Source organism: Centruroides sculpturatus, unplaced genomic scaffold (genome assembly GCF_000671375.1).
Source record: "Centruroides sculpturatus isolate CEXI.00-Female unplaced genomic scaffold, Cexi_2.0 scaffold104, whole genome shotgun sequence".
Taxonomy (NCBI): Eukaryota; Metazoa; Arthropoda; class Arachnida; order Scorpiones; family Buthidae; genus Centruroides; species Centruroides sculpturatus.
In genome coordinates, this window is record NW_019384379.1 from 313,517 (window position 1) to 336,940 (window position 23,424).

General features: G+C 27.6%; 1 protein-coding gene across 1 annotated transcript in view; it reads left to right on the forward strand.

Moving 5' to 3' along the window:
* Nucleotides 1-23,424, forward strand: part of LOC111617824 (histidine--tRNA ligase, cytoplasmic-like) — a 48,955-nt gene that overhangs the window by 7,534 nt on the left and 17,997 nt on the right. The window contains exons 4-11 of the mRNA XM_023359135.1: nt 4,116-4,337; nt 4,432-4,539; nt 5,748-5,846; nt 10,220-10,313; nt 11,916-12,025; nt 14,320-14,392; nt 15,612-15,778; nt 21,393-21,515. Coding sequence (XP_023214903.1) covers nt 4,116-4,337; nt 4,432-4,539; nt 5,748-5,846; nt 10,220-10,313; nt 11,916-12,025; nt 14,320-14,392; nt 15,612-15,778; nt 21,393-21,515 — 996 coding nt within the window. The remainder of the gene's footprint in view (nt 1-4,115; nt 4,338-4,431; nt 4,540-5,747; nt 5,847-10,219; nt 10,314-11,915; nt 12,026-14,319; nt 14,393-15,611; nt 15,779-21,392; nt 21,516-23,424) is intronic.

Sequence of the window (23,424 nt, forward strand, 5' to 3'; positions counted from 1 at the left end):
AAAGGCTGAGAATCGAATAATTTCTATTCATTTCAAACCAAAACGATTTTTTTTAAAGTTAGGGTTAACTCAAAAAGGAAAAAACAACCGACAAATTTTCTCATAAAAATCGCTCATAAAAACTCCTTTCCCACCACAATACTTCCCTGTAGAAGATGAGTTAACTGTTGTGTCATATTTAGTCACTTCACCCACCATTGGTCAAAGAAGATCATCACCTATGACGTACAGGGAGAGATCTCGAGAAGATATCCCCCCATATAAAAGAAACTGTGAAACCACCGAGGGGGAGCAAGTTTTTCCTGAACTGTGAGTGTGCCCGTGAATCGCCTGCCTCTCGTCGCCACCGTCTTCTAAAGACTTTGATTACGACTTGAACTATAGTTACGAGCCCAGGATTCGGACTCCGAGATCGTCCTGAACCCTTCAACCTCTACAACTCGAGGTATTTATGCTACTCGCGATGATATGTAAGCTCTCTCTCGAATATTCCAACCTCGCGGTTAGGGTCGCGACAAATGAACTATACGGATTGAAATTCCCGAGGCCAGGGATCTGTACCTTCGACTCCTTAAATAATTAACTAAGTGTAAATGTACGGAATAACCGGAATAAACGGGTATTTTATTAATGAACTTGGATTGGTGTGCGTTTCTTCCGACAATTTCCACTCCATACTCAAACCGAAGTCTTCGACGAGATCGCTCGTGATAATTCCCCATCGAATTAACCGCGTATCTATCCGCGATAAATTAATAGATTGGTGTCAGACAGGAGAAAGAATCTAACGATCCTTTCTCCGAACCCGTTTTTCCCATCCTTTAGACAAGCGAGACCGGACCTCAAGGTCTTGAGTCGAGTAAGTGGTAGGAGAGGGACATCCTCGTAAACATCCTACCCCCGATTAGTCTCACATGTAGGTACTTGGGACTGAGAACAAGTCAAAATAAAATACAAAATGGTTACACTTTTTCTACAAACAGGCACCCAACAACCAACAGACAGTCAACCTCCAAAATGCTAGGTTAATAAGGCAATCATTTCTAACTGATCGTATTAGGGTTCTAGAAGTCTTGGAAATATACAAGGTTGGCCTGACTCACAAATGTATTAACTTTAAGGACAGTAAAACAGTATCGTATGCATGGCACAACTTTTACAAAAAAACTGCCCAAGGCCAACATAAATTCATTTTTATTAATTTGGTATTAAGTTATATTTAAAAAAAATTTTTTTATATATATATGGTGTACCTATATATGTATTAAATTTGAAATTTACCACTGTTTTAATTTTTTTGTTGTTATATATGCATTATGTTTTGTTCCAATTTTGTAAAAACAATATTTTAAAATTTGTTCTACGCATTCCAATTTGAAATTTCATTAATTTAATGACTTGATGCAGACCTTGGTTGAAGTAGAAAAAAGTTTTTTATTAAAAAATTTTTGTTACTGAAATTTAAAGGTTGTTTACGATGTGTCTGTTTTAATAATTTATTGTATAATTCTTCTTTTTTGTTGATACTTAATATATTAGTTTTATTATTGATGATTTGAATTGAAAAACTGAGAGCAATAATGATATGATCCTGTCTCTTAAAAAGTTTAGATATTGTACTATAAAGATGATGTATACTAATCTTTCATATTTTGCTGTTTTACTATTTTGTTTCCATCAATACTTAATCAGAACTCTATTAATCTTTCATTCTGTTTTGAGACAGTATATTTAATACTGCACTGTTAATTTAATTTCAGTATTGGAGAAAATTAGACCATTTGTATTTGACCTATTAATTTCAGATTTTATAATAGAGATGAGAGCACTAATAGTTTTTACATGTCAAATGCTTTACAAATAATTTAAAAATCTTGGTAATGTTTTTGTATATTGGACTTGTTAGATGTAACACTAGATAACAATATAAAACAAGTATAATTTGAAAGTTATTTTTTGATATGTAAACATAATAGAAATTGATTAGATTTTCTGTTTGTTAAAATACTTAAAAAATTGAAAAAATAAAATTTTGTATATTTGGAAAGTATGATAACAGTTCTAATCTCTTCCAGTAGAAGTATTTTTATTTATCAAATGTTTTCAGCTGACTGGGCTGCCATCTTAGGATTAAATAGTTAACAGAATGGAACATAGAATACAAGGTATTAATTAAAGCAATTAATACAAACAAGAATTAAAAATATAGAACAAGAACTAATAGACATAAAGGCATTACAAATTTATTTAAAAGCATTGATATTATAGTACTTTTCATGAATTCTACAATGATTTTTATGATGTTTAGATATTGTGTTACAAAATAACTCATTATTTTCATCATGTCAAATAATTATGTGAGAGGCTGAACTCGACTGGAAAATTTTATTCAAAAAAGTTTTTGAAAAAAAAAAAGATTGCTACAAATATGATTATATCCTTTCCCACGGACTTGCTTCCTTGTTTGGGGGTGACACATCAAATGTGTCATTAGGAATCAAATGAAAAAATTGCCATTGGACGTGAAGGATGATTTTACCAAAAAAGGACAAGAGTTGTGAGGGGGAGGACCCCCAAATAAAGGAGAAGGTCTGATGATGCGACAGGGAGTTTGCCCGACAGGAGTGTTCGTTTGTCCTTGATGGTTGGTTGTGTGTGTACACTCAGATACACTTTGCTGCACTCCTCCAATAGCCAAGCGATCAGAAGCTTAACCATCAATGACCCCATCCCACCAAGGACGTATCTCCACTGAAAAAAAGGACCCAAATCAAGAGAGCAATCTTCAGGTAAATACCATGCACAGACGTTTGTAAACTCTCTCTCATTTAAAGCATATGTGTAACTAGTTTATATAATCAATAAACGAGTATTATTTTCTATAATCGAATTGTAAAGTGCACTTCTTTAGCCCAATTGGTCTCCATCCTGAGTCCAACCGCCCACAGATGCAATTGCTTGCACAGAACATAATGGTCTCTATCCAGAAGATACAGTGGTGTCAGTCCTGATAAATTAGTCATTGCAGTCTTCACCGACATGATGTCAACCCTTCAGTCCTGTGGTGCTGAAGCATAGGGGGTGCTTCATGCATTGTCACAATTATATTTTTCAAAGAACTTAAGTGTTTCAATGAAATGGATGAAAGTTTTCTGAATCAAACTATTATGTTATGTCTTGTCTTGTATTAAAGTTAAAATAGTCAAAAAATGCCAATAGATATTAACAAAAACATTTTATCAGTAATTATAGTTTAAGTTATGATCAGTAAGTTTTAAATGTAAAAAATATAATTTTTTTGTATGAAAGTTTTTCTTGTAGTTATATTGTTAATTACTAAAATTAATACCAAAACACTCTAACTCCAGTAAAAATAGAACATTTATTAACAGAACAAATATTTTTGACTATACAATAGAATGTATAATAGCCATCTTCAGGTTCTAGAATGGTATTAATGAATAGAACAGGAAGCACATTTGAAAATTACAAATTTACATAATGAGTCACATAGCAGTAGCATAAAATATATTAAATGTTTTTTCATATTAATTATATCCTGGACCATACTCCTTGTGACTTTCAGTTTATGGTTGTTTGGAACCTCGCGTTTTTTTATGCAGCGCTCGAGAAGCGCTTTACAGCGAACACACTGAAACTGGTTTCTAATTGGCCAATACTGCTCGTGACGTCATTTCGCTACACTCTCGCTGCATAAAAAAACGCGGGGGAACTTCAAAATAGATAACAATGTTCAAAAAGCTGCATCATATAGATGAGAAAGCTAACAGACCTGTTTTGCTGCTTTCGATATGAAAGACCACTGTGAAAGGTTGTTTAAAATATCTTTACCAGTTTTTTTTACAAAGAAAATGTTTTGATTTAATTTAGACTGCCCTTCCATATGTTAATCATTCATTTCATTTCTTCCTACAGTTTTTAAAGTTAATATAAATAACAATCAATTTAGATTATTGTTATTTATATCATTTATATTGAATAATGAAAATATCCTATGTAATATGATTAATTTTTAGGTTGTTATAACAATTTTAATTTATTGAATTACACTTTAATGAATTGTTAAATAATAAATAAAAATAAAAATTTTTTAGGAAATATTGACTGAAAAATATGGTGAAGAAAACAAATTAATTTATGACCTTACAGATCAAGGAGATGAAAATCTTTCTCTACGATATGATTTGACTGTTCCATTTGCAAGGTTTCTTGCAATGAATAAAATATCAAATTATAAATGTTATCATGTTGGAAAAGTTTATAGACGTGATAGTCCTCATGCTGCTAAAGGACGATATCGAGAATTTTATCAATGTGTGAGTTCACATTTTTAGATTGTTCTGTGATTAGTTTTAAGATTTAAAAGATCTGATATAAAGTACATATTAGAGATAATGTATTTTATTTCAGGATTTTGATATAGCTGGTAAATATGATCCCATGTTGCCTGATGCTGAATGTATTTTAGTAATTGCTGAGATTTTAAATGAACTGGATTTTAAACACTTCATAATAAAAGTAAGATTACATACATTTTTATAATATAAATGATCTAATTATTTTCAATGTTAAATAATTATCTCAAATAAACAATTGGTGGAGATAACTGAAGCTTATCAAACTGTAATGGAACCAAGGAAATCAAGATCACAAAAAATCTATTTCCTTGACTTCATTACAATTTGATAAGCCTTATATATCTCCATCAATTGGTTATTTGAGATAATTATTTAATTTAATTTATTAGAGGCAAGAAGCTTACAACTATATTTTTACTCATAATGTGTTTGTAAAGAGCATTTAAAGTGCAGTCTTAATATCAATCTGATTTATACTAAGATTTTATTTGCATAAATTTTAGGTTAAAATGTTATCAAAAGAGAAAAAATTCAGTATATTATTTATAACATAAAATTTTTCTTAATCAAATTGAAGTTTTTGTTATGTATAAAACGGAATTTAATCTTTAAGAAGAATAGTGTAATGCCAGAATCGATGAGAGTCCAGATTAATTTGATTCTCTGTAACTTTAAATTTTCAGGACAAACTCTGCATTTATGTTTTTATTATTTCTCAAGATTTAAGAAACAATTATCTCACAAATAGAAAATATTTTTGCTGAGAGTTGTTAATTTGCTTTGTATAATTATTAAAATGAAACAAATTAAACAATGTTAATTTTTAAATATATAGGTTATTTATTTTTATTTTTCAAATTGCGATATATAATGTATTTAAATTTTCAGCTTTACTTGATGTATATAAATTAAGAAATTGAAAATCAAACAAGAATTATTTTCAGGAAATAAACAATAATCACATTTTTTAATATGGAAACTTCATTTTACTACTATTTCATTGCTCTAAAAAGGGGAGTGTCTCGACTGTCGAAGGTGTTGGCGCGATAATCTCAGGAGAAGAGTTGATACAACATATTGTGATAATGATTCACTTTTGGAGGGAAATATTACCTCAATTTAAGCGGAAGTATAACAAATATTCTTCTTAGCTGGTAATAGTATACCTATTACTTATTTCTGGTATAGAACCTAATCCAGGACCTCTGCCTAGATCTCCTCAACGTGGCGGCCACACAGATATGCAAAAGAAGGGGCGTGGGAGGCCGCGTAGTGTCATTCCTAAAGCCACAGAAAAAATAAGAATATCTGGGACTAATTCCNTGATTGCGTTTCTGTAAAGGAATTATTTAAAAATTATTTTTAAAGGTAAATCATCGTAAGATACTTGATGGTATATTAACCATTTGTGGAGTTCCTTCTGATAAATTTAAAACAGTTTGCTCATCTATTGATAAACTTGATAAGGTAAGAAAAAATTGAGTTTATTTGTTCTTAAGTAAACATATTTTTTAATTATAAAGAACAATACTAGTTGAAGTAATTGAATTAAAATTGTAAAGAAAACAAATAAATAAGAATGCAATTTTAGATCAAACATTTGTTTCTAATAGAAATTTATTTAAAACATTATTTTTTAGGCAAGATGCCAACCACTATAGATTTTCCTTACTTTCTAAAGAAGTCACATGTAAATTATAGATTCATAGCTAACTCTAAAAACTATGAAATGATCTTTTATACTCTCAAATAAGCATGCTAATATAACATTTGTAGATGCTAGTTAGTGCTTTGTCTACATAAAATCACCAATATGCTGAATCTTAAACCAATCAGCAATTTATACCAATAATATGGAATGCTTCCAGTTTTCAAGTGGCTAACTAAGGGTCTGTCTAAAAATTACTCCTGTGTGCAACAGAGTTGCACAGATATGCTAAAACCATGTCAAAAAATTACTCAAGTTTGCATCTAAAAATGAGATATGTTTTTCTGATATCATGGTCAGGCCAGTGTTGCCATTTTGTGTAAAATCTTATTTCCAAATATGGAACATACTGCCTCCAAGAATCTGTAAAACTACTCTCAAAAACTGGATTTGTTGAGACAAAAAATAATCTATTTTCATACCAGAAAATAACTTTAAAGAATATACAAATCTTATTGATCTATAAATAGACCTACATCAGTCTTGTCAAATGTTTTTATATTCATTAAAATTAGTTGCTGGTGTAAAAATAAGGTTATTTTTTGGTCTCCAAAAATCTCTGAATATGATGGAGGCCTTTTTAAAGGTATTTTCTAAATTGTTCTGAGTTTCAAAAAATCGTAAACAACTTAAATAATAACAGTAACTGCAACTATGTACTATTCAAAATATCAAACATTTTATTTGAATAATTAACATATCATTTTCTATTAAAATTTCAATACTAAAATTGTCAGTTTTGCATTTACATGCTCCTGATGTTGGTGCTGCTGACTTTTTTGTTTTTCATTATGAAGGAACAAATTTTTAGCAGATTTTGATTCTTAATTTCAATTCATACATAACATTAAAAAATAGGTTCTTTTCTTCCTTAACTTGCACTAATTTTAATAAATTTGGGAAAAAACCCTAAACCTGACAATTCTGATTATAATCTGTTCATTATTCTCTTAACCAATGGCAATAAATTAAAATTACAGCAAAGAGAAGAAGTTTTGTTTTTGGCTTTGAATTATATTAATTAACAGCAGAAGTTTTTTATAACACACAGAAATAATTGTACTTAGAAACAAACCTCTAAAAACACCTCTAAATTTAACTTATCTCCAAATTCACCTTTAGATAAGAAAAACCTCCAAAACAGCTCTAACTCTAGATCAGGTACACTGGACAAACCCAAACAAAAAGATCATGTAGTGATTATATTAGAATTATATTTTTTATATATATAAAATGCTTATATTAAAATTATTGCAATATGTCTTTTCATTACTAAAGAAAAAAAAATAGAAATAGTGGCATGAGGAATCAACAAATCATCATAAAAATTTTTTAACAAGGGGCAAAGTCCCTCTTAGTAACATACAGTAGCTTGTTTCAGATGATTATTTGAAAACATTAGAACTTATTTATAATAAAATTAAAATATGTCCCTTTTCAACTCTGTGTGTTACAACTATATAGGGAAAAAATTTTTACATACAAGTTTGCACAAAAAACATCATGATATTACAAATTTGTAAAAGAATCAAATCTAAATCACACAATTACGATATAACCTTAGCACCAGAAAAACTTCCTTGTTTGAATTACAAGTTAAACCCAAATAATAATCATAATAATATATGGGACCAAAAAAACGTAATTTACAAACTCAGTTGCAACTGCACTCCCCCAAATCCTATATAGATGAAACTGGCAGAAATCTTAAGACCCAGTTTAAAGAACATGTAACTGTGATTAAATATAATAATCGCAACTCAGCTGTTGCTGTCCATTGTAACAATGAAGGAAACCATAAAAATTGTTAAAAAAGAATCGCATACGCAAAATAAAGGAGACGGTATGAACATCTAGAAATTCTTAAAAACAAGACAGTATGATGAATAATAACATTGGCCAAAAACTACATGAAACTTGGTATCCATACTTGACCAAGAGAAGCTGGGAGGGGGGAGTGGATAATTAATGTGTTAAAGTATGGCAAGTTTTCATTATCTGTGCCTACGGTACCTAGCAGGGTGCTCATGCATCTCATTTCCACTTCCTCCATCACTTTCTAAATTTCCCTAACCCCTCAAAACAAAAAAAAAAAAAAAACACTTTTTTGACCCTCCCCTTTCTTAACCCCATTCACACCCACTATCTCTCCTCTACCTCATGACAATGCCTTTCTGTTGTATCCTGTTAACTTTCCCATTTACATCTTGTGCATCACCACATCATGTACAACTCTACTGTAAGTTAAAACAATTTACCCTTACTTTACATTTTACAATTTACACAATTTACATTTACAATTACTTAAGTTTTTTTGTATTTTACGATGCACTTTCTTCACTCCATTGTTCTACTGTTATCAAAATGTTTTCTATTGTTCTTACTGTAATCAAGGTCATGTGGTTCCCAAATTTTATAGTCTTGCCTCTGCACTGCACCATGTATACTGGAGTGTTTTTCCAACACTATGTACCATACTGTTATGTTTGCAGTAAGTCCAAACTTTTTACATAAAAGTCAAATTCCAAATATCACAAATTCACAGTTCACAAAACGTTTATAACAACAAATAAAATTTACATAAACTTATGATGTTCATAAGAACTACAAATGGCAATGTTTAAGATTTTCAAAGTAGGTTTCACACACAAAATGAATTAGAGTCCAAAAGTCAATTAATCCACCACATGTCCGTCAAAAAGGGCACCTTGCGATGTATTCCTCAGATGCAGTTAGATGTATATTGCTTCAGACGTTCATTACAGCACAGTGAGATGAATTCACCTTCTTCAGCCAGATCATTTCACCAACCAACTTGACTTAGACGAGCTTAGACAAACTTCGGTGTACATTGGTGAAGTAAGACCAACTTAGACCAACTTAGCTCTCCTGCCTCAACCTAATCTTTTTATATGGATTGAAGAAAATGCTGATAGACCAATCAGCGTTTCATAGCGCTATCGGATGTCCACCAATTGTACGATGATCGCTGGCCAATCAGCGATCATCGTACAATCTACCGTTCAAAACTACCGGTCGTTTCTTGATCTGAGTTTCTACAGTGTCAACTGTTGCACATTTGAAAAGAAAAAAGGGCAGAAAACATATGTTCAGACAATTCCATCCCGACAATAAATGTAATTTGTTTTCCCTTGTTTTGTAAAGTTTTGTAAATCATTTTCCAATTTATCATTGTTTTTTAGCTTATGCCTGTTAACCATAACCATCCATATTTTATCTAATGTCACAACTCCTGCATTTCTCATAACCCATGTAAGTTTCCTGTTGTTCTTTTACAAATTTGTAACATCATGATGTTTTTTGTGCAAACTTGTGTACATTATGCTAACTTGTATGTAAAAATTTTTTCCCTATATAATTGTAACACACAGAGTTGAAAAGGGACATAATTGTCGAAAATGCATTCTCAAAGGAATAAAAAGTTTTTCTAAAGTTTGTCCTCCTTTTACTGATGGTATAATAAGTCTAGCGAAAAAAAAAAGCCATCTTAGTGCTCGTATAATCGAACACAAGACTAGACAAGAAGCATATCACACAAAATTAAAGTAGTTTATGAATATCTTAAAATTGGAGTGATGATATCATATCAGACATATTATATCATATCATGGGGCTGGGGAAATGCTCCTCATTTATTCCCTTTCTTGCTCTCCAACCATGATATATAATCTTTTGCTATTGATGCCCGTTTTCTCAGATTGGCACCTCTGATTTAACATGAAAAAAATGCAATGCAAAAAAATTTTCAGCATTCAAATCCAAACAAAATTATAAGAAATTGAAAAGTTTGCAAAAAAGTTCCTCATTTAGTTTTTAATTTCCACTTTCAGTTTAATTTAAATTTATTTAGATTTGGGTTTTTTTAGTGTGTTTATTGAAATGCTATTTAATCTTGAGTTTTTATTAAAGTTAATAACTATACATTTTAAATTGTTGAATAATTATGAAATATTTAAAAAATGCTATATTTATTAAAACATAAGTTACATAATTTGTTTTGTTTCTAACTTCATAATGTAGATATTTACATAAATAAAGATTTTATTCAGTGTTTAATTATATATATTTTATATTTATTATACTGAAACATATTGTATATATTATTTTATAGATTTCCTGGGATGACATTAAAAAAGAATTAATTGAAGAAAAACAACTTAGTTATGAAACAGTTGATATGATTGGTAGTTATGTAAAAAGAAATGGTATATTTACAGATTTTGTTAAATATTTTTCATATAATAAATTTTAGTAACATATTCAGCAGGTAACATAAAATTCTTTATAAAATATTATTTGTTTATGAAGAATTTCTGTATAGTTTCAAGGAAAAGTTTTTTGTTCAGAATTCATAGCAATTATTTCAAAACATTCTAAAGATATCAATCTTCATGAATAGATCTAGGCTGTTGTTAAATTTTGTTAATCTTGTTTTTGTAGATTTCAGTATAATCAGTACATCTTGTTAGGTCTTGTTTGGTTGATATGTTTATTTTTGAATAGTGCATTAGTAGAAGACAAAGTAGGCACATTAACATCAGCATCAGTATTACTAGAACACACTTATAAATCACAATAGCTGTAGTGTCCTCAACCAGCTTAATAGTCAGAGGAAATAGATAGAGTTTATGACATAAAGTGTTTTTTTTTCTTTGGAAATTTAGTATATTTTTGCTGTCTGAGTTCTTTGAGAATGGTATTTCTACTTTTGAAAGATTTGAGTCCAAATACTTGTTGTGATTCTCTGTCTCTCTTTTTGGACTTGAGGAAATCTCAGTTTTTCATCTCAGGGCTTTTACAATGATCATCACATAAGCATTTACATATAGCAATATGAAAGAGTTTAAGACTTCTTTGTGAAACTTTGTTTTATTCTTTGTATTACAAATTTTTTATGACTATATTTCTTATGATATATTACAAGTCTGGATACAATCTATTAGCAACTTATAATAGGAAGAGAAGCTTCTTTTCATATATTTTCAATGTCTATAGCTGTCATTTCACTGCTATTATATTGCTTTGATTGATAGGTCTTACCCATTATTATCCACTGAAACTCATATCTGACCCACAAATAGTACTTTATCACATTACAATAAGTCAGCAACAGATTATGTGTTAACTTCTCTCTCTCTCTAAACACAAGACATGACAGTTTTTGTCTTGTTTTGGACATTTTCATCATGATCCATACCATAATGTGTTTAACAGATGGAGTTCAAATTATAGTAATGTGCAGTTACTGTCAAAACCTAGTGTCACATATGAGAGATAGCATAATATAGATATTTTGATTTTTTTATATTCATATATAGGTTCAATGATTAAGTATACAGGAATGATAAATTTAGAAAATTTTTTCTCAAACCTACTGTACAGTACAATAGTTACAAGTATACTGAAAACTCTGATTTTCTGCAAGCTTTTTTTATAGGATACACAGATAGCAATTTTAAAGGACCCTGGTGGCATTACCTCACATATAATTGGACTGCAAATGTAATCATTTATAAATGTATCTGATACGTACGATATCTGTATGTTGAGTTTGCAATAAACAGTCAATTTTATCTGGGTGTGTAAGTTTTTGTCAAAGAATGTATTTTATAGATACAGCATGAATTATTACTGTTAAATTCTTGAACAGTATCTTAAATTAGTTAAGAAACTTTTATAAATTATATTTAAATCAATATTCATATTTTAACATTCAGTATGGTTAATACTCATTTTCACTATAAAAAATTATCAAATTGTATACTTTTTCAGAAAACAGCAAATAAATACAAACAATTATTTTTTAGGTAGTCTGGAAGTATTAGAGGAATTATTAAGTGATAAGAGATTGCTAAAAATTGAAGAAGTAAAGCTAGCTTTGGATGCTATGAAGAAGTTTTTNATTGTATTTCCTTGCGTATTTTTCACACTTTTTTTGGCATTTTTTATTAATTGAAAATTGAGATGTGAAAAATATGCAAATTATTTTTGAAAGTAGATAAAACAGTAATTAATTACTAAAAAAAAAACCGATTAATTAACGGAAGTCATGATTATATAAGATAGTTTTAATATATTAAAACATACCATATTTCTGCATATATTTTTTGCACTTTTTTGCCATTTTTACTAATTGAAAATTGAGATGCAAAAAATATGCAAATTATTTTTGAAAGTAGACTAAATCAGTATTTATTCTTACAAGAAATCTTGATTAATTAACGGAAGTCATGATTATATAAGATAGTTTTAATATCTTAAAAACTTTGCATACATATTCTGAATATTTTGAACTCTCACATCAAACAGCAAGCAGTCATTTTTGATAAGTGTGTAAAGATTTTTCTTTTTCATAAATCTGCTGACCCATCTTTGACTAGCCTTAAACTTGAGGGAAGAAATATTTTATGTCTGAGCAATATTATGAGTTCATGATTGCAACCTTTCATGTGTTATAGCACACCTGTTGTTGCATATTTCTTCAACATACCATAACAGTTCTTTCTCAAATTGGGGATACTTTCCTGTCTTCATGAAATGCCCTCACATTGGACTTTGTGTTGCATAGAGCTTCTTTTTGTTTATGCCAGCAGCAAACAAGTGCCTCACTGACACCAAATTTTCATCAGCCTCTCAATTTCTGTTCTGTTTCACAAAGCAGATTACTTTAATTTTATACTGTGTGGTAAAACTTATTTTTTCTTGCCATCTCACAGTGTTGCAGTTAACTCTACTCAATATGACACTAAGGAACCTACTAAAGTGCTATAAAGCATCAAAATTAACAACTGCCCTTATTTCCCATCCTCATAATTCCCATCAGCAAATACAAAAATATTGTACTGTTAAGCCTATACAAGGGAATGAGGGTAAACAAAGCACCTATATATTGTAAAAATTCTTATAGGCTGACTCATATCCTATCTCCTACACTAAATAGTTCAGTATGAGAAGTCTTGCATTTTCCATGTGTAAAATACTCTAAATTTTGTTTCTCTAAAAAAATTTCTTGAAAATACAGTGCGAAAAAATAAAAATTAAACCTTTGTAACAAATTGTAACAAATACAGCTGAAGAAAGATAGACAACATGTCTGAAAGGCATACCATCATCATCATAACCTGTGTTTATTGACCTCTTTGTGATTACTCCGACCACATCAATAATGTGTGATAAGTCCTCCATAGAGCCAAAATTAGTGCTCGTAGTCATATAAATTAAACCTTTACTGTACAAATCTTAAATTAATGAACAAAGAATACATTTTATGATTATTCAAAAGTATTTAGAACAAATTCAGAATGGAAAGTTACATGTTTTTTCAGATTTTAAAAAATTGCAATAATTGAATTTCAGGTGTATAGTTTAATATTTATTTATTGTATAGTGTGAGTATAAAAATAAATGCTATAACTACAATAAATGTTAAATAAAAATTAAAAACAAATGAATTGTGTTAAAAAGTGAAGTAATATTTATATTTTTAAGGTATTGAGTAGAAAATAATGCAATATGTATTAATGTTTAGTTTGTCTATAGGTGATATTAACCATTTTCAATGATTGTCTTGAGGAAATTAGTAAGTTGAATATAGAATATTATTTATGGAGAACTCTAGAAAAAGATGATCTGCTAGAATATTCTAATTTGTACTATTTACAGTGAATCTTGTGAATTTCTAATTTAAAGATAAAGCTTAGGTAATACAAAAAGAATTTGCTTTTGAATGAATATTAATTTATTAACATTGATGCAATTTGGAATTGTTAGAGAAGCCAAAAAATCATGATACAAGTTCAGATTTAACACTTTAATACTATTTATAATCTACAAAAAGACAAAAGTTTTTAAGATATTTATGCATACTTTAAAGAAAATAGAAATTTTAATATTATATTTCAAATTTCATTCCTTGACCCCAGAAATTGGTTAAATTTAATCATAAAATTAAAAACTTTTATTCATGGGAAAAATGAATTTGCTAGTCATAATAATAATTATTGTTAAAATTAAAATTAATAAATTAAAAATAATTCAGGCTGATTATCCACATTACCTACATGATTAATTAATGGTACAATGTTTTAAAATTTGTTTTATTGGTCAAATGTATAATATTTTTTCAATGTATTTAAATTATTTGAAATTTTGTATAATTTTAAATATTTAATAAATTATGTAAATATATACAATATTTTAATATTTTCTTAGATATCATTTGATCTTAGTTTAGCAAGAGGTCTAGATTACTATACAGGAATTATATGTGAAGCTATACTTACAGGTATTAGTGACTAAATTTGTTTTCTTTATTTTTACTGAATTATTTTTTATATTTTAGAAATAAATTATAGATGTAAATGTTTATATAATCATTATTTTAAATAATTTATTTATATTTTTCAAATTAATTTGTCTTTTTCAAATATTCAAATATTTATGTAAATTAATAAATATAAAACAGAAAATTAATCAGATTTTTGTTTAATCATTAAATTTTTACAATATCAATCATATTATAAAAATTATATTATTTTTGTGTTATTATAAACTTTATATTATTTTAAATTTATTCATTCTTGATTTCTGTGTTCTTGTAAAAATCAAGTTTTTATGGAATAAATACATGTCTGTAAATAATATTTTAATTACTTCACTAGCTGTTATCCGCGACTTCGCCCGCAAGGATTTTGCAAGCAAACCCCATTTATATTCGGTATTTCAACAACCATAGTAATTGTTATATAATACCTACTGCTGAGAATGATGAGAATTGCCAAGAATCAAACAAACTATTTTCAATTTGATCAATTTTCTGGAATGATTACAATCATTCTATAGTCGAACTAATATGCAATAACAAATTCAAATTTAAAACGGTTCGAACATTTTTAAAATTGAAATAGATAAAAATATTTATAACAATGTCTGAAATGTTATTAATTTAATACATCTAAGTACTCGATGAAGACTAAATCCTCTCCCTCTCCCCCCGAGGGGGAATTTCTAAAAATCCCTTCTTAGTGTGCATTCTCATGGCATACCCTACTACAATGCAGATAAAAACAAAAAAATCACATCTAAAATAGTACAGTAGAAGCTGTTCTTCCGGTTAAGCCTTAATGCTCTCCCTCTCCCCCCGCGGGGGAATTTCGAAAAATCCCTTCTTAGTGTGTATTTTCATGATGTACCCTAACTGTGTACCAAATTTCACCTCTAGGTTCAGCAGTTTGCTCTGGGTGATGATGAATCAGTGAATGAGTCATTCAGTCAGTCAGAACAAGCAATTTTATATATATAGATTAAATGATAGAAGAATGTAATTTTTTCATGTTTCATTTTTCTTCTTAACAGATGTTTTCTAATCTTCTTAAGAAAAATAATAAAATATATTTGATTAAGTCTTATTTACAAATATTTAAAATATGTGCCATTATAAATATTATAAATTATATTTTATAGAAATTTAGCTTTATAAAATTAATTTATTAATTTATGTTTAGAACAAAATTATATTAATGAAGATGAAACTACAGTGGGAAGTGTTGCTGGAGGAGGACGATATGATAATTTGATAACTATGCTGGATTCAAACAAGAACAATGTTCCTTGTGTGGGCGTTAGCATTGGTTTAGAGCGATTATTTTCAATAATGGATGTTAAAGAACAAGTAAATACAAATTTATAAATTTTATACTAATACTGTATTTACTCATTTATAAGACAATCTCACATATAAGACGAGGTGTGACTTTAAAGATTTAAATAAAAAAATTAGATTTATTAATACAATTCTAATTTTATTTCATTTAATATATCAAATGTATGTAAATGCACACATTTTCCCACAAAAATTACTGGCATTTTAAACTTTAAAATCACTCTTTGTCAATTACACTTATAAGTTTCTCTGAATTCTGATTTCACAGACGATTATTTGGAATGGATTAAAACATATCGGGCTCCTATGTGATTTTGGTATTTTAAATTGGAATTCAATTCAGAAGCTTTGCTTTTTTTATTGCTATTCATCTTTACTCCTGACAATACACAAGAATGATTCAAACGACCCAGATAAAATACTTTTGTTTTTAAACATTGGAGCGTGAGCATCCAGTAAAAGATGAGAATACACGGTTCACAAAAATTATTGCAAAAACGCAAAGAATCCTTTACTTGCACATATAGGACAACCTAGGTTTTTGAAGCAGTGAAAAATGAAAAAAAACCTTGTCTTATATGCAAGTAAATACAGTATATTATTTATATATAATTATTATCTATAGAATATCAATTTAGTTAAGTGGTTTCCAGAATTGTTTGTTAAAACAACAAAAACAACATGCTTTGAATAGTGCAGAATTAAGCTAATTTTGGTAAAAACCAGAATTAGCTTAATTCTGCACTGTTCAAAAAAATTGAAAACTTTTTTGTGTGAGTACACGTGTACAACAAAAGTATCTTGGAGCCTAGTACTGAATTGCAGGTCTGGGAACACTGAATGCTGTAACTTTATATGCTATATCAAGAATACTCAGGTATTTTCTACAAAGTAAATTAATAAATATTTAAATATTGTAAAATTAATAATAAACACAGTTCACATATTTTTCACACAAACACATTTTATTAAAAACTTGATTGAATGATTGATTAATGAATACTTAACAAAAACAGAAATTAACATTTATGACTATGATTAGGCTAATGAGAAAACAGTACAACACTTTTTTTATATTTTTAAACAATATACTATTAGTATTTCATATGAATTATTAAGTTTTATGAATATTGAACAAAACAATAAAATTGTAGAGAAAAGTAGAAGTCATAAAAATGAAATGTAATTAAAACATTACTTTTAAATGTTTTATTTACAGCATATACATGGAAATTTAAGTTTAACTTTTATAATCAAGATAGAAAATACAATATTACCAAAAAATAATATTTAAAATTGGTAAATAAAAAACATATATAAAGTTGTAACTGGTTTTAAATGCGTAATTCAGCATCTTACCCATACACTTATTAGTTTAATCATCATCACTAACTTGGTAGCATTTTGGGTTAAGCCTGTTTTTTAATTTGGATTTGAAGCAGGCCAAAAGACAAAAAAAAAAAAAGCTGTTCAATTCTGACCGATAAAGCTACAGCTGAGTAACAAGGGCTATGGTTTCTGGATTCAAATCTCATAAGGGAAGTCTCCAGTTCAGAGGATTGATGGGACTGTCACCAGAGAAATTTTCCAGGATGAAATTTCTGCATGTGGTTTCTCATCCATTACACAAAAGAAACTAATTCTGCTTTGTAGTTTGCCACATAACCCACAAAGTTTTTTTTTTTGTGGGTAATGTAGTTAGTAAAATGTTCCCTAATATAATCTTGTTTTTGACTTTTCATGTTTTGGATTGAGTTGGATTGAAAAATCGTAAGAAACGTTTGCAACTTTTTGTCTCAATTTAAAATTTAAAACTAAAAAGTGTTCAGGTTTTCCTTCATTCAGGTTTTCCTTCCTATCATGAATATTTTGACTTTGAAAATGGAGATATGTTTTTTGCTTTTTTTCTTTTCTGACTACTGGCTAGTTTATAAGTGAGAAATTTTTAAAATTTATTTTTCCATGACTTTTTGATGCCAGGGTGATACTATGTTGATAGTATCTTTATTGAAGTAATTATTTTCCAATTTTGTAAAAGTCGTAATTAGATATTAAAAAACAAATCAAACTTTAAAATGTTGTTTTAAACAGTTTAAAACACTATTTAAAACCAAAGATAAAAGCAATGCCTTTTTAAAACAAAAAAATGTTTTAAGTAAAAAATAATAAAAATACATGGCTGGCGTTATTTACATTTAATAAATACATAAAAATATAAATATGACTGCCAATGGTGTGAACGGTGAAAAGAATGACAAAGGCAAGGTTTTACCTTTGTAAAAGTCGTATTTATATTTTTATATATTTATTAAATGTAAATAATGTCAACAATGTATTTCTATTATTTTTTAATTAAAATGTGATATTGTGACAGTGACAAGAACACCAGAGGACGCTTTACCTGATTTTACATTTTTTTTGCAGAGGCAGTAGCCTCAAAGGGAAGGTTGTCTACATAACTTTGTGAATTGTTTAAGGACTGCTGATGGTGTGAATGGTGTAAAGAATGACAAAAGCAAGGTTTTACCTTTGTAAAAGTTGTATTTATATTTTTATGCATTTATAAAAAAAAAAAGTTGTTTTTGATTTAAAAAACTACTTTTTACAATCTTAGAGATTTTTTTTATTCTTAATAAGAAATTTAATGTAATTTTAAAAAAGGAAAACTAATAGTGAGTGATATATCCAGATTTTATCAATGATTTATTTTAAAAATATAAAATAATGTTGTAGTTCTTATTTTGATTACATTCAGTGAAACACAAATAAATAAAAATAAAAACTTTCAAAGACATGAATACTTTTTTATATTTGTATTCGTGTCTTATGAATATGAATATAAAAATGTTTTCATCATCAAATAGATTGCATTAAAATAAAATTACAAAAGTACATGTTATTTGACAACAATGCTATTTCTGAATTTAAATCACAAACTTTGTACATTGATTAATCATTACAAATGTATGTTGTATTATAAAAAATTTAATTTAGTTTATAGTAATTACTATAGTTGAATTTTTAACACTGACAGGCTAAAAGGCCATTTAAATAATAGAGAAGATCACCAAATAAAGGTCTTCAATGCAAAATAATGCGTGATATTTATTCTACATAAAACACTTAAGAAAAAGTTACATAATGGAATCAGTAAAAATATACTATTCTGTTTTCAGTTTTTAGATTTTAATTCATTGTCAGATGTAGTATTTTTGTAAAAATGTCTTGTTATTCAATTGTTTTGAAATCTGGAGTATCTTTATTCAGTCATCATTGTTAATATTATTTTTGAACATTGATATTGCCTATGGATTAGCCAATCTTTGTTTCTTTTTTTAAATATATTTTTCATAAAATTAATCTTCCTTCAACAAGAAAAAATATCATTGAATTGTAATTTTTGGATCTTGGAAAAAATTAATAATAGTTTGGAAACTTCTTAACATTCAGTGAATTTTCAAATCATAAGCTGGTACAATATTTAAAAGATTGTGTTTTAAACACAACACAAAAGATTGTGTTTTAAATATTATAAAAAAAATTTTATTTTATTTTATTTTTTAATTTTTAAAATCTTATATTTTGATATTTTATTATTTCACTTACAGTCAAACCTCAGTTTTTGAACTTAATTCATTCTTAAAAGTTGTTTGAAAACTGATTTGTTCTAATAAAACTGAAACAAATTTTCCTATAAAAAAAATTATAAAATGGANAAAAATAAAAACTTTCAAAGACATGAATACTTTTTTATATTTGTATTCGTGTCTTATGAATATGAATATAAAAAAGTTTTCATCATCAAATAGATTGCATTAAAATAAAATTACAAAAGTACATGTTATTTGACAACAATGCTATTTCTGAATTTAAATCACAAACTTTGTACATTGATTAATCATTACAAATGTATGTTGTATTATAAAAAATTTAATTTAGTTTATAGTAATTACTATAGTTGAATTTTTAACACTGACAGGCTAAAAGGCCATTTAAATAATAGAGAAGATCACCAAATAAAGGTCTTCAATGCAAAATAATGCGTGATATTTATTCTACATAAAACACTTAAGAAAAAGTTACATAATGGAATCAGTAAAAATATACTATTCTGTTTTCAGTTTTTAGATTTTAATTCATTGTCAGATGTAGTATTTTTGTAAAAATGTCTTGTTATTCAATTGTTTTGAAATCTGGAGTATCTTTATTCAGTCATCATTGTTAATATTATTTTTGAACATTGATATTGCCTATGGATTAGCCAATCTTTGTTTCTTTTTTTAAATATATTTTTCATAAAATTAATCTTCCTTCAACAAGAAAAAATATCATTGAATTGTAATTTTTGGATCTTGGAAAAAATTAATAATAGTTTGGAAACTTCTTAACATTCAGTGAATTTTCAAATCATAAGCTGGTACAATATTTAAAAGATTGTGTTTTAAACACAACACAAAAGATTGTGTTTTAAATATTATAAAAAAAATTTTATTTTATTTTATTTTTTAATTTTTAAAATCTTATATTTTGATATTTTATTATTTCACTTACAGTCAAACCTCAGTTTTTGAACTTAATTCATTCTTAAAAGTTGTTTGAAAACTGATTTGTTCTAATAAAACTGAAACAAATTTTCCTATAAAAAAAATTATAAAATGGATTAATCCATTCCTGACCCCAAAGCATTTCTTAACTTTATAGCTGTATTTCTTGTATAAAAATGTCTACAAATGCAATATAATATTATATACAATAATGTTATCTATATCTGTATCCATTATATATATATATTAAAAACAAAATGTTCCATCAATGCCAACTGAAACTAATACTTTACAAAGAAGTGCTATAAATAGAGACTCAACTTTGACTTTCTAGATGAAATATAACAAATCAGTCAAGACAGGCTACAAGTATTTATCCATACTTTCTGAAATATTATGTTTCAATTGATTTGATTTCAATTTTAATTTTAATTAATCAATTAATTAATTTTGATTTTATTTTTAATTTTAGCTTTAGTTTCATTTTCAGTATAAAGGACAGAGTTTTAATTAACTGGCTACCTAGTATTGTTAAATATTAATATTATAATATGTAATATTTTATTAATAAGTTTTTATTATTTAATTTGAGTTAAATGTCTTTAAACATGAATTCTTGGATGTCATTTATATTACATGAATGCAATTAACATAGTTTTCATTAATTAATTTGATTTAAATTCATTCACAATGCATACCAAAAAACGAAAGTACTATCTTACCAGATGTTCATTGAAATTTTATTTGAATAACAATGTCATTGATGGTTTGCATTGTGATGTATAATGATGCTAGGCAATCTGGTGCCACTAATTTCTGAATTGATAGTCCTGTTGTTGATTGGTCATACTGTCTTTAACACAGGAATTATAGGAGATGCTCTAATCTGTGGCCAGCTCTTGCTGAGTAGCTTGTTTGGCAACTGAGTTATTGTACTGCAACTGCCAAGTATGGGGTTCAAAATTTTGTTTGTGAACTGAATTGTTCAAAAACCAAGACATTTGAAACCTGAGGTTTGACTGTATTTTGAAAAGTGAAAATGCTATAGACTTTCTAATTTTAACCAGTTTTAATTTTAGTATAATAATCAACATATTCGAAAAGCATATACATGTGCAGATGTTTATGTTGCATCTGCCCAAAAAAATATGCTTCAAGAAAGAATGAAAATTTGTAAAGAACTTTGGGATAACAATATTAAGGTAAATATTTTAAATTTTATATTTATAAAATATATATTCATTTTGTTTGAATTAAATTCTTATAATATATTTTTAGAATATCTTTTCTATTAGGAAAAAAATATATATTAGGTACTCATTTTAACATTTATCCTGGCACAAAAGAGATCTATCCAGTTTTTCCACTGGAATGTGCATTGGTGCATTAGTTCTACTGTAGAGGTTGCAAATTTACTTTTTTGTTACCAATAAAATGATAAATCTTTAAAGCATTACCCAGTTTACTGGTAAACTGCCAGTAATTTTAAAATTTTGACTCCAAATGCAAAAATTAGTGCACTAGTGATTGTATAATTGCTAGCTTGTCAATGAGTTGCCATCTAAACAATCTTTAATGCTCTGTGACCAATTGAATTTTTTTTTCCTATTTTGAAAACCAAAAGTTTTGTTGCCTGAAAAATTGAGCATGTTAAAATTTTTTATATGGCTTTCAGAAAACTACTACATAAGTTTTATTGATGAATATACTAGTAAAAAAAGAAGTGGATAGAAAAAGAAAAACTATAATTTTTTAGTTGTCATGATTAAAATGTAGCCAATGTTAGCACTCTCATTCAAATCAATATATTCTTATATAGTGTATACTATCACTAATATACTGTAAGTGTGAAACACTTACAGTATATTAGTGATTTTATTTGACAAAATAGAATATATTGATCTGAATGTGAGTGCTAACATTGGCTACATTTTTAAGAAACAAATTGCCAAACTATCCAGCATAGTGATGTAGTATGATACTTTAAAAATTGTAAAAAACTGTAAAATAATTTAAAAGATAAATAAATAAATAAAACCTACTTACTCGAGCCTCTAACCAGTGTGTGGAAATACACAAAGTAAACAACTTTGTAAAAACAAACATTTTCCGAACACCTTCCATGTCCTTCTTCAGGTAAAACTGGATTCCTTCTAGAAGGAAGGGAATGGCTGGATTCCTTCTAGAAGGAATCCAGCCGTTTTACTTTGTGTATTTCCACACACCAGTTAGAGGCTCAAGTAAGTAGGTTTTATTTATTTATTATACACACCCCGGTGTGCATGAAGAAGTTATAAAAGATAAATGACATAAACTAATTTTATGATTTAAATTAAAACTTTGATTGCTTCTATATTTTTGATGTATAAAAATATAAATATATATGAGTGTATACAAATAAATATTTGACTTTAAAAAATTATTACTTGTCTATCTACTTTTTTACCAAATTTATCAATAAAAAAAATATGAAATTATCAGTATATTTATTGATGCATTTTTTTACCTGATTACTAATAATTTAATCCTTATTCCATGGCATGTTTACAGTAAAATAAATTAATTCATTCAAAACAGGGATATGAAAATTGTAATTCTAAGGCAATATGTAAATTTTCCACTTCTCCTGAGTGCAAAAATAATGGAATGAAGTCATTTTAAGAAGATTTAACTTAATGTACAAAGAATCTCTGAATGTAAAGATAAAAACCAATATTGCATAAAAAGTTAGCTTTTATTTTGCTGTAGTGCAAGTTCAAAATGATTGAGTTCAGCAGAAATATAAAGGTATAGAAAAACCAATAGTACTTCACATCAAAGAGGTTTGTTGAAAGAAAACTCTGATTCTGATGATAAATTGAGATATTTTAAAACAACAACTTTAAAAAATTACAAAAAAAATACAAGAACTTATAACAGAAATCAATTCTATCATCCTCAGGCATCCATATTGCAACATTAAATGACTTTCTTCCAAAGGTTGAGCAGTTGAGTTTGAACAGAATTACATTCAAATTTAAATGGAATAGAAGATTTAAATGCAAAATTCAAAATGTGCTGTAGTTGTGTTCAAACGAAAAATATATTTTTATTCAATAAAGATATAGACTT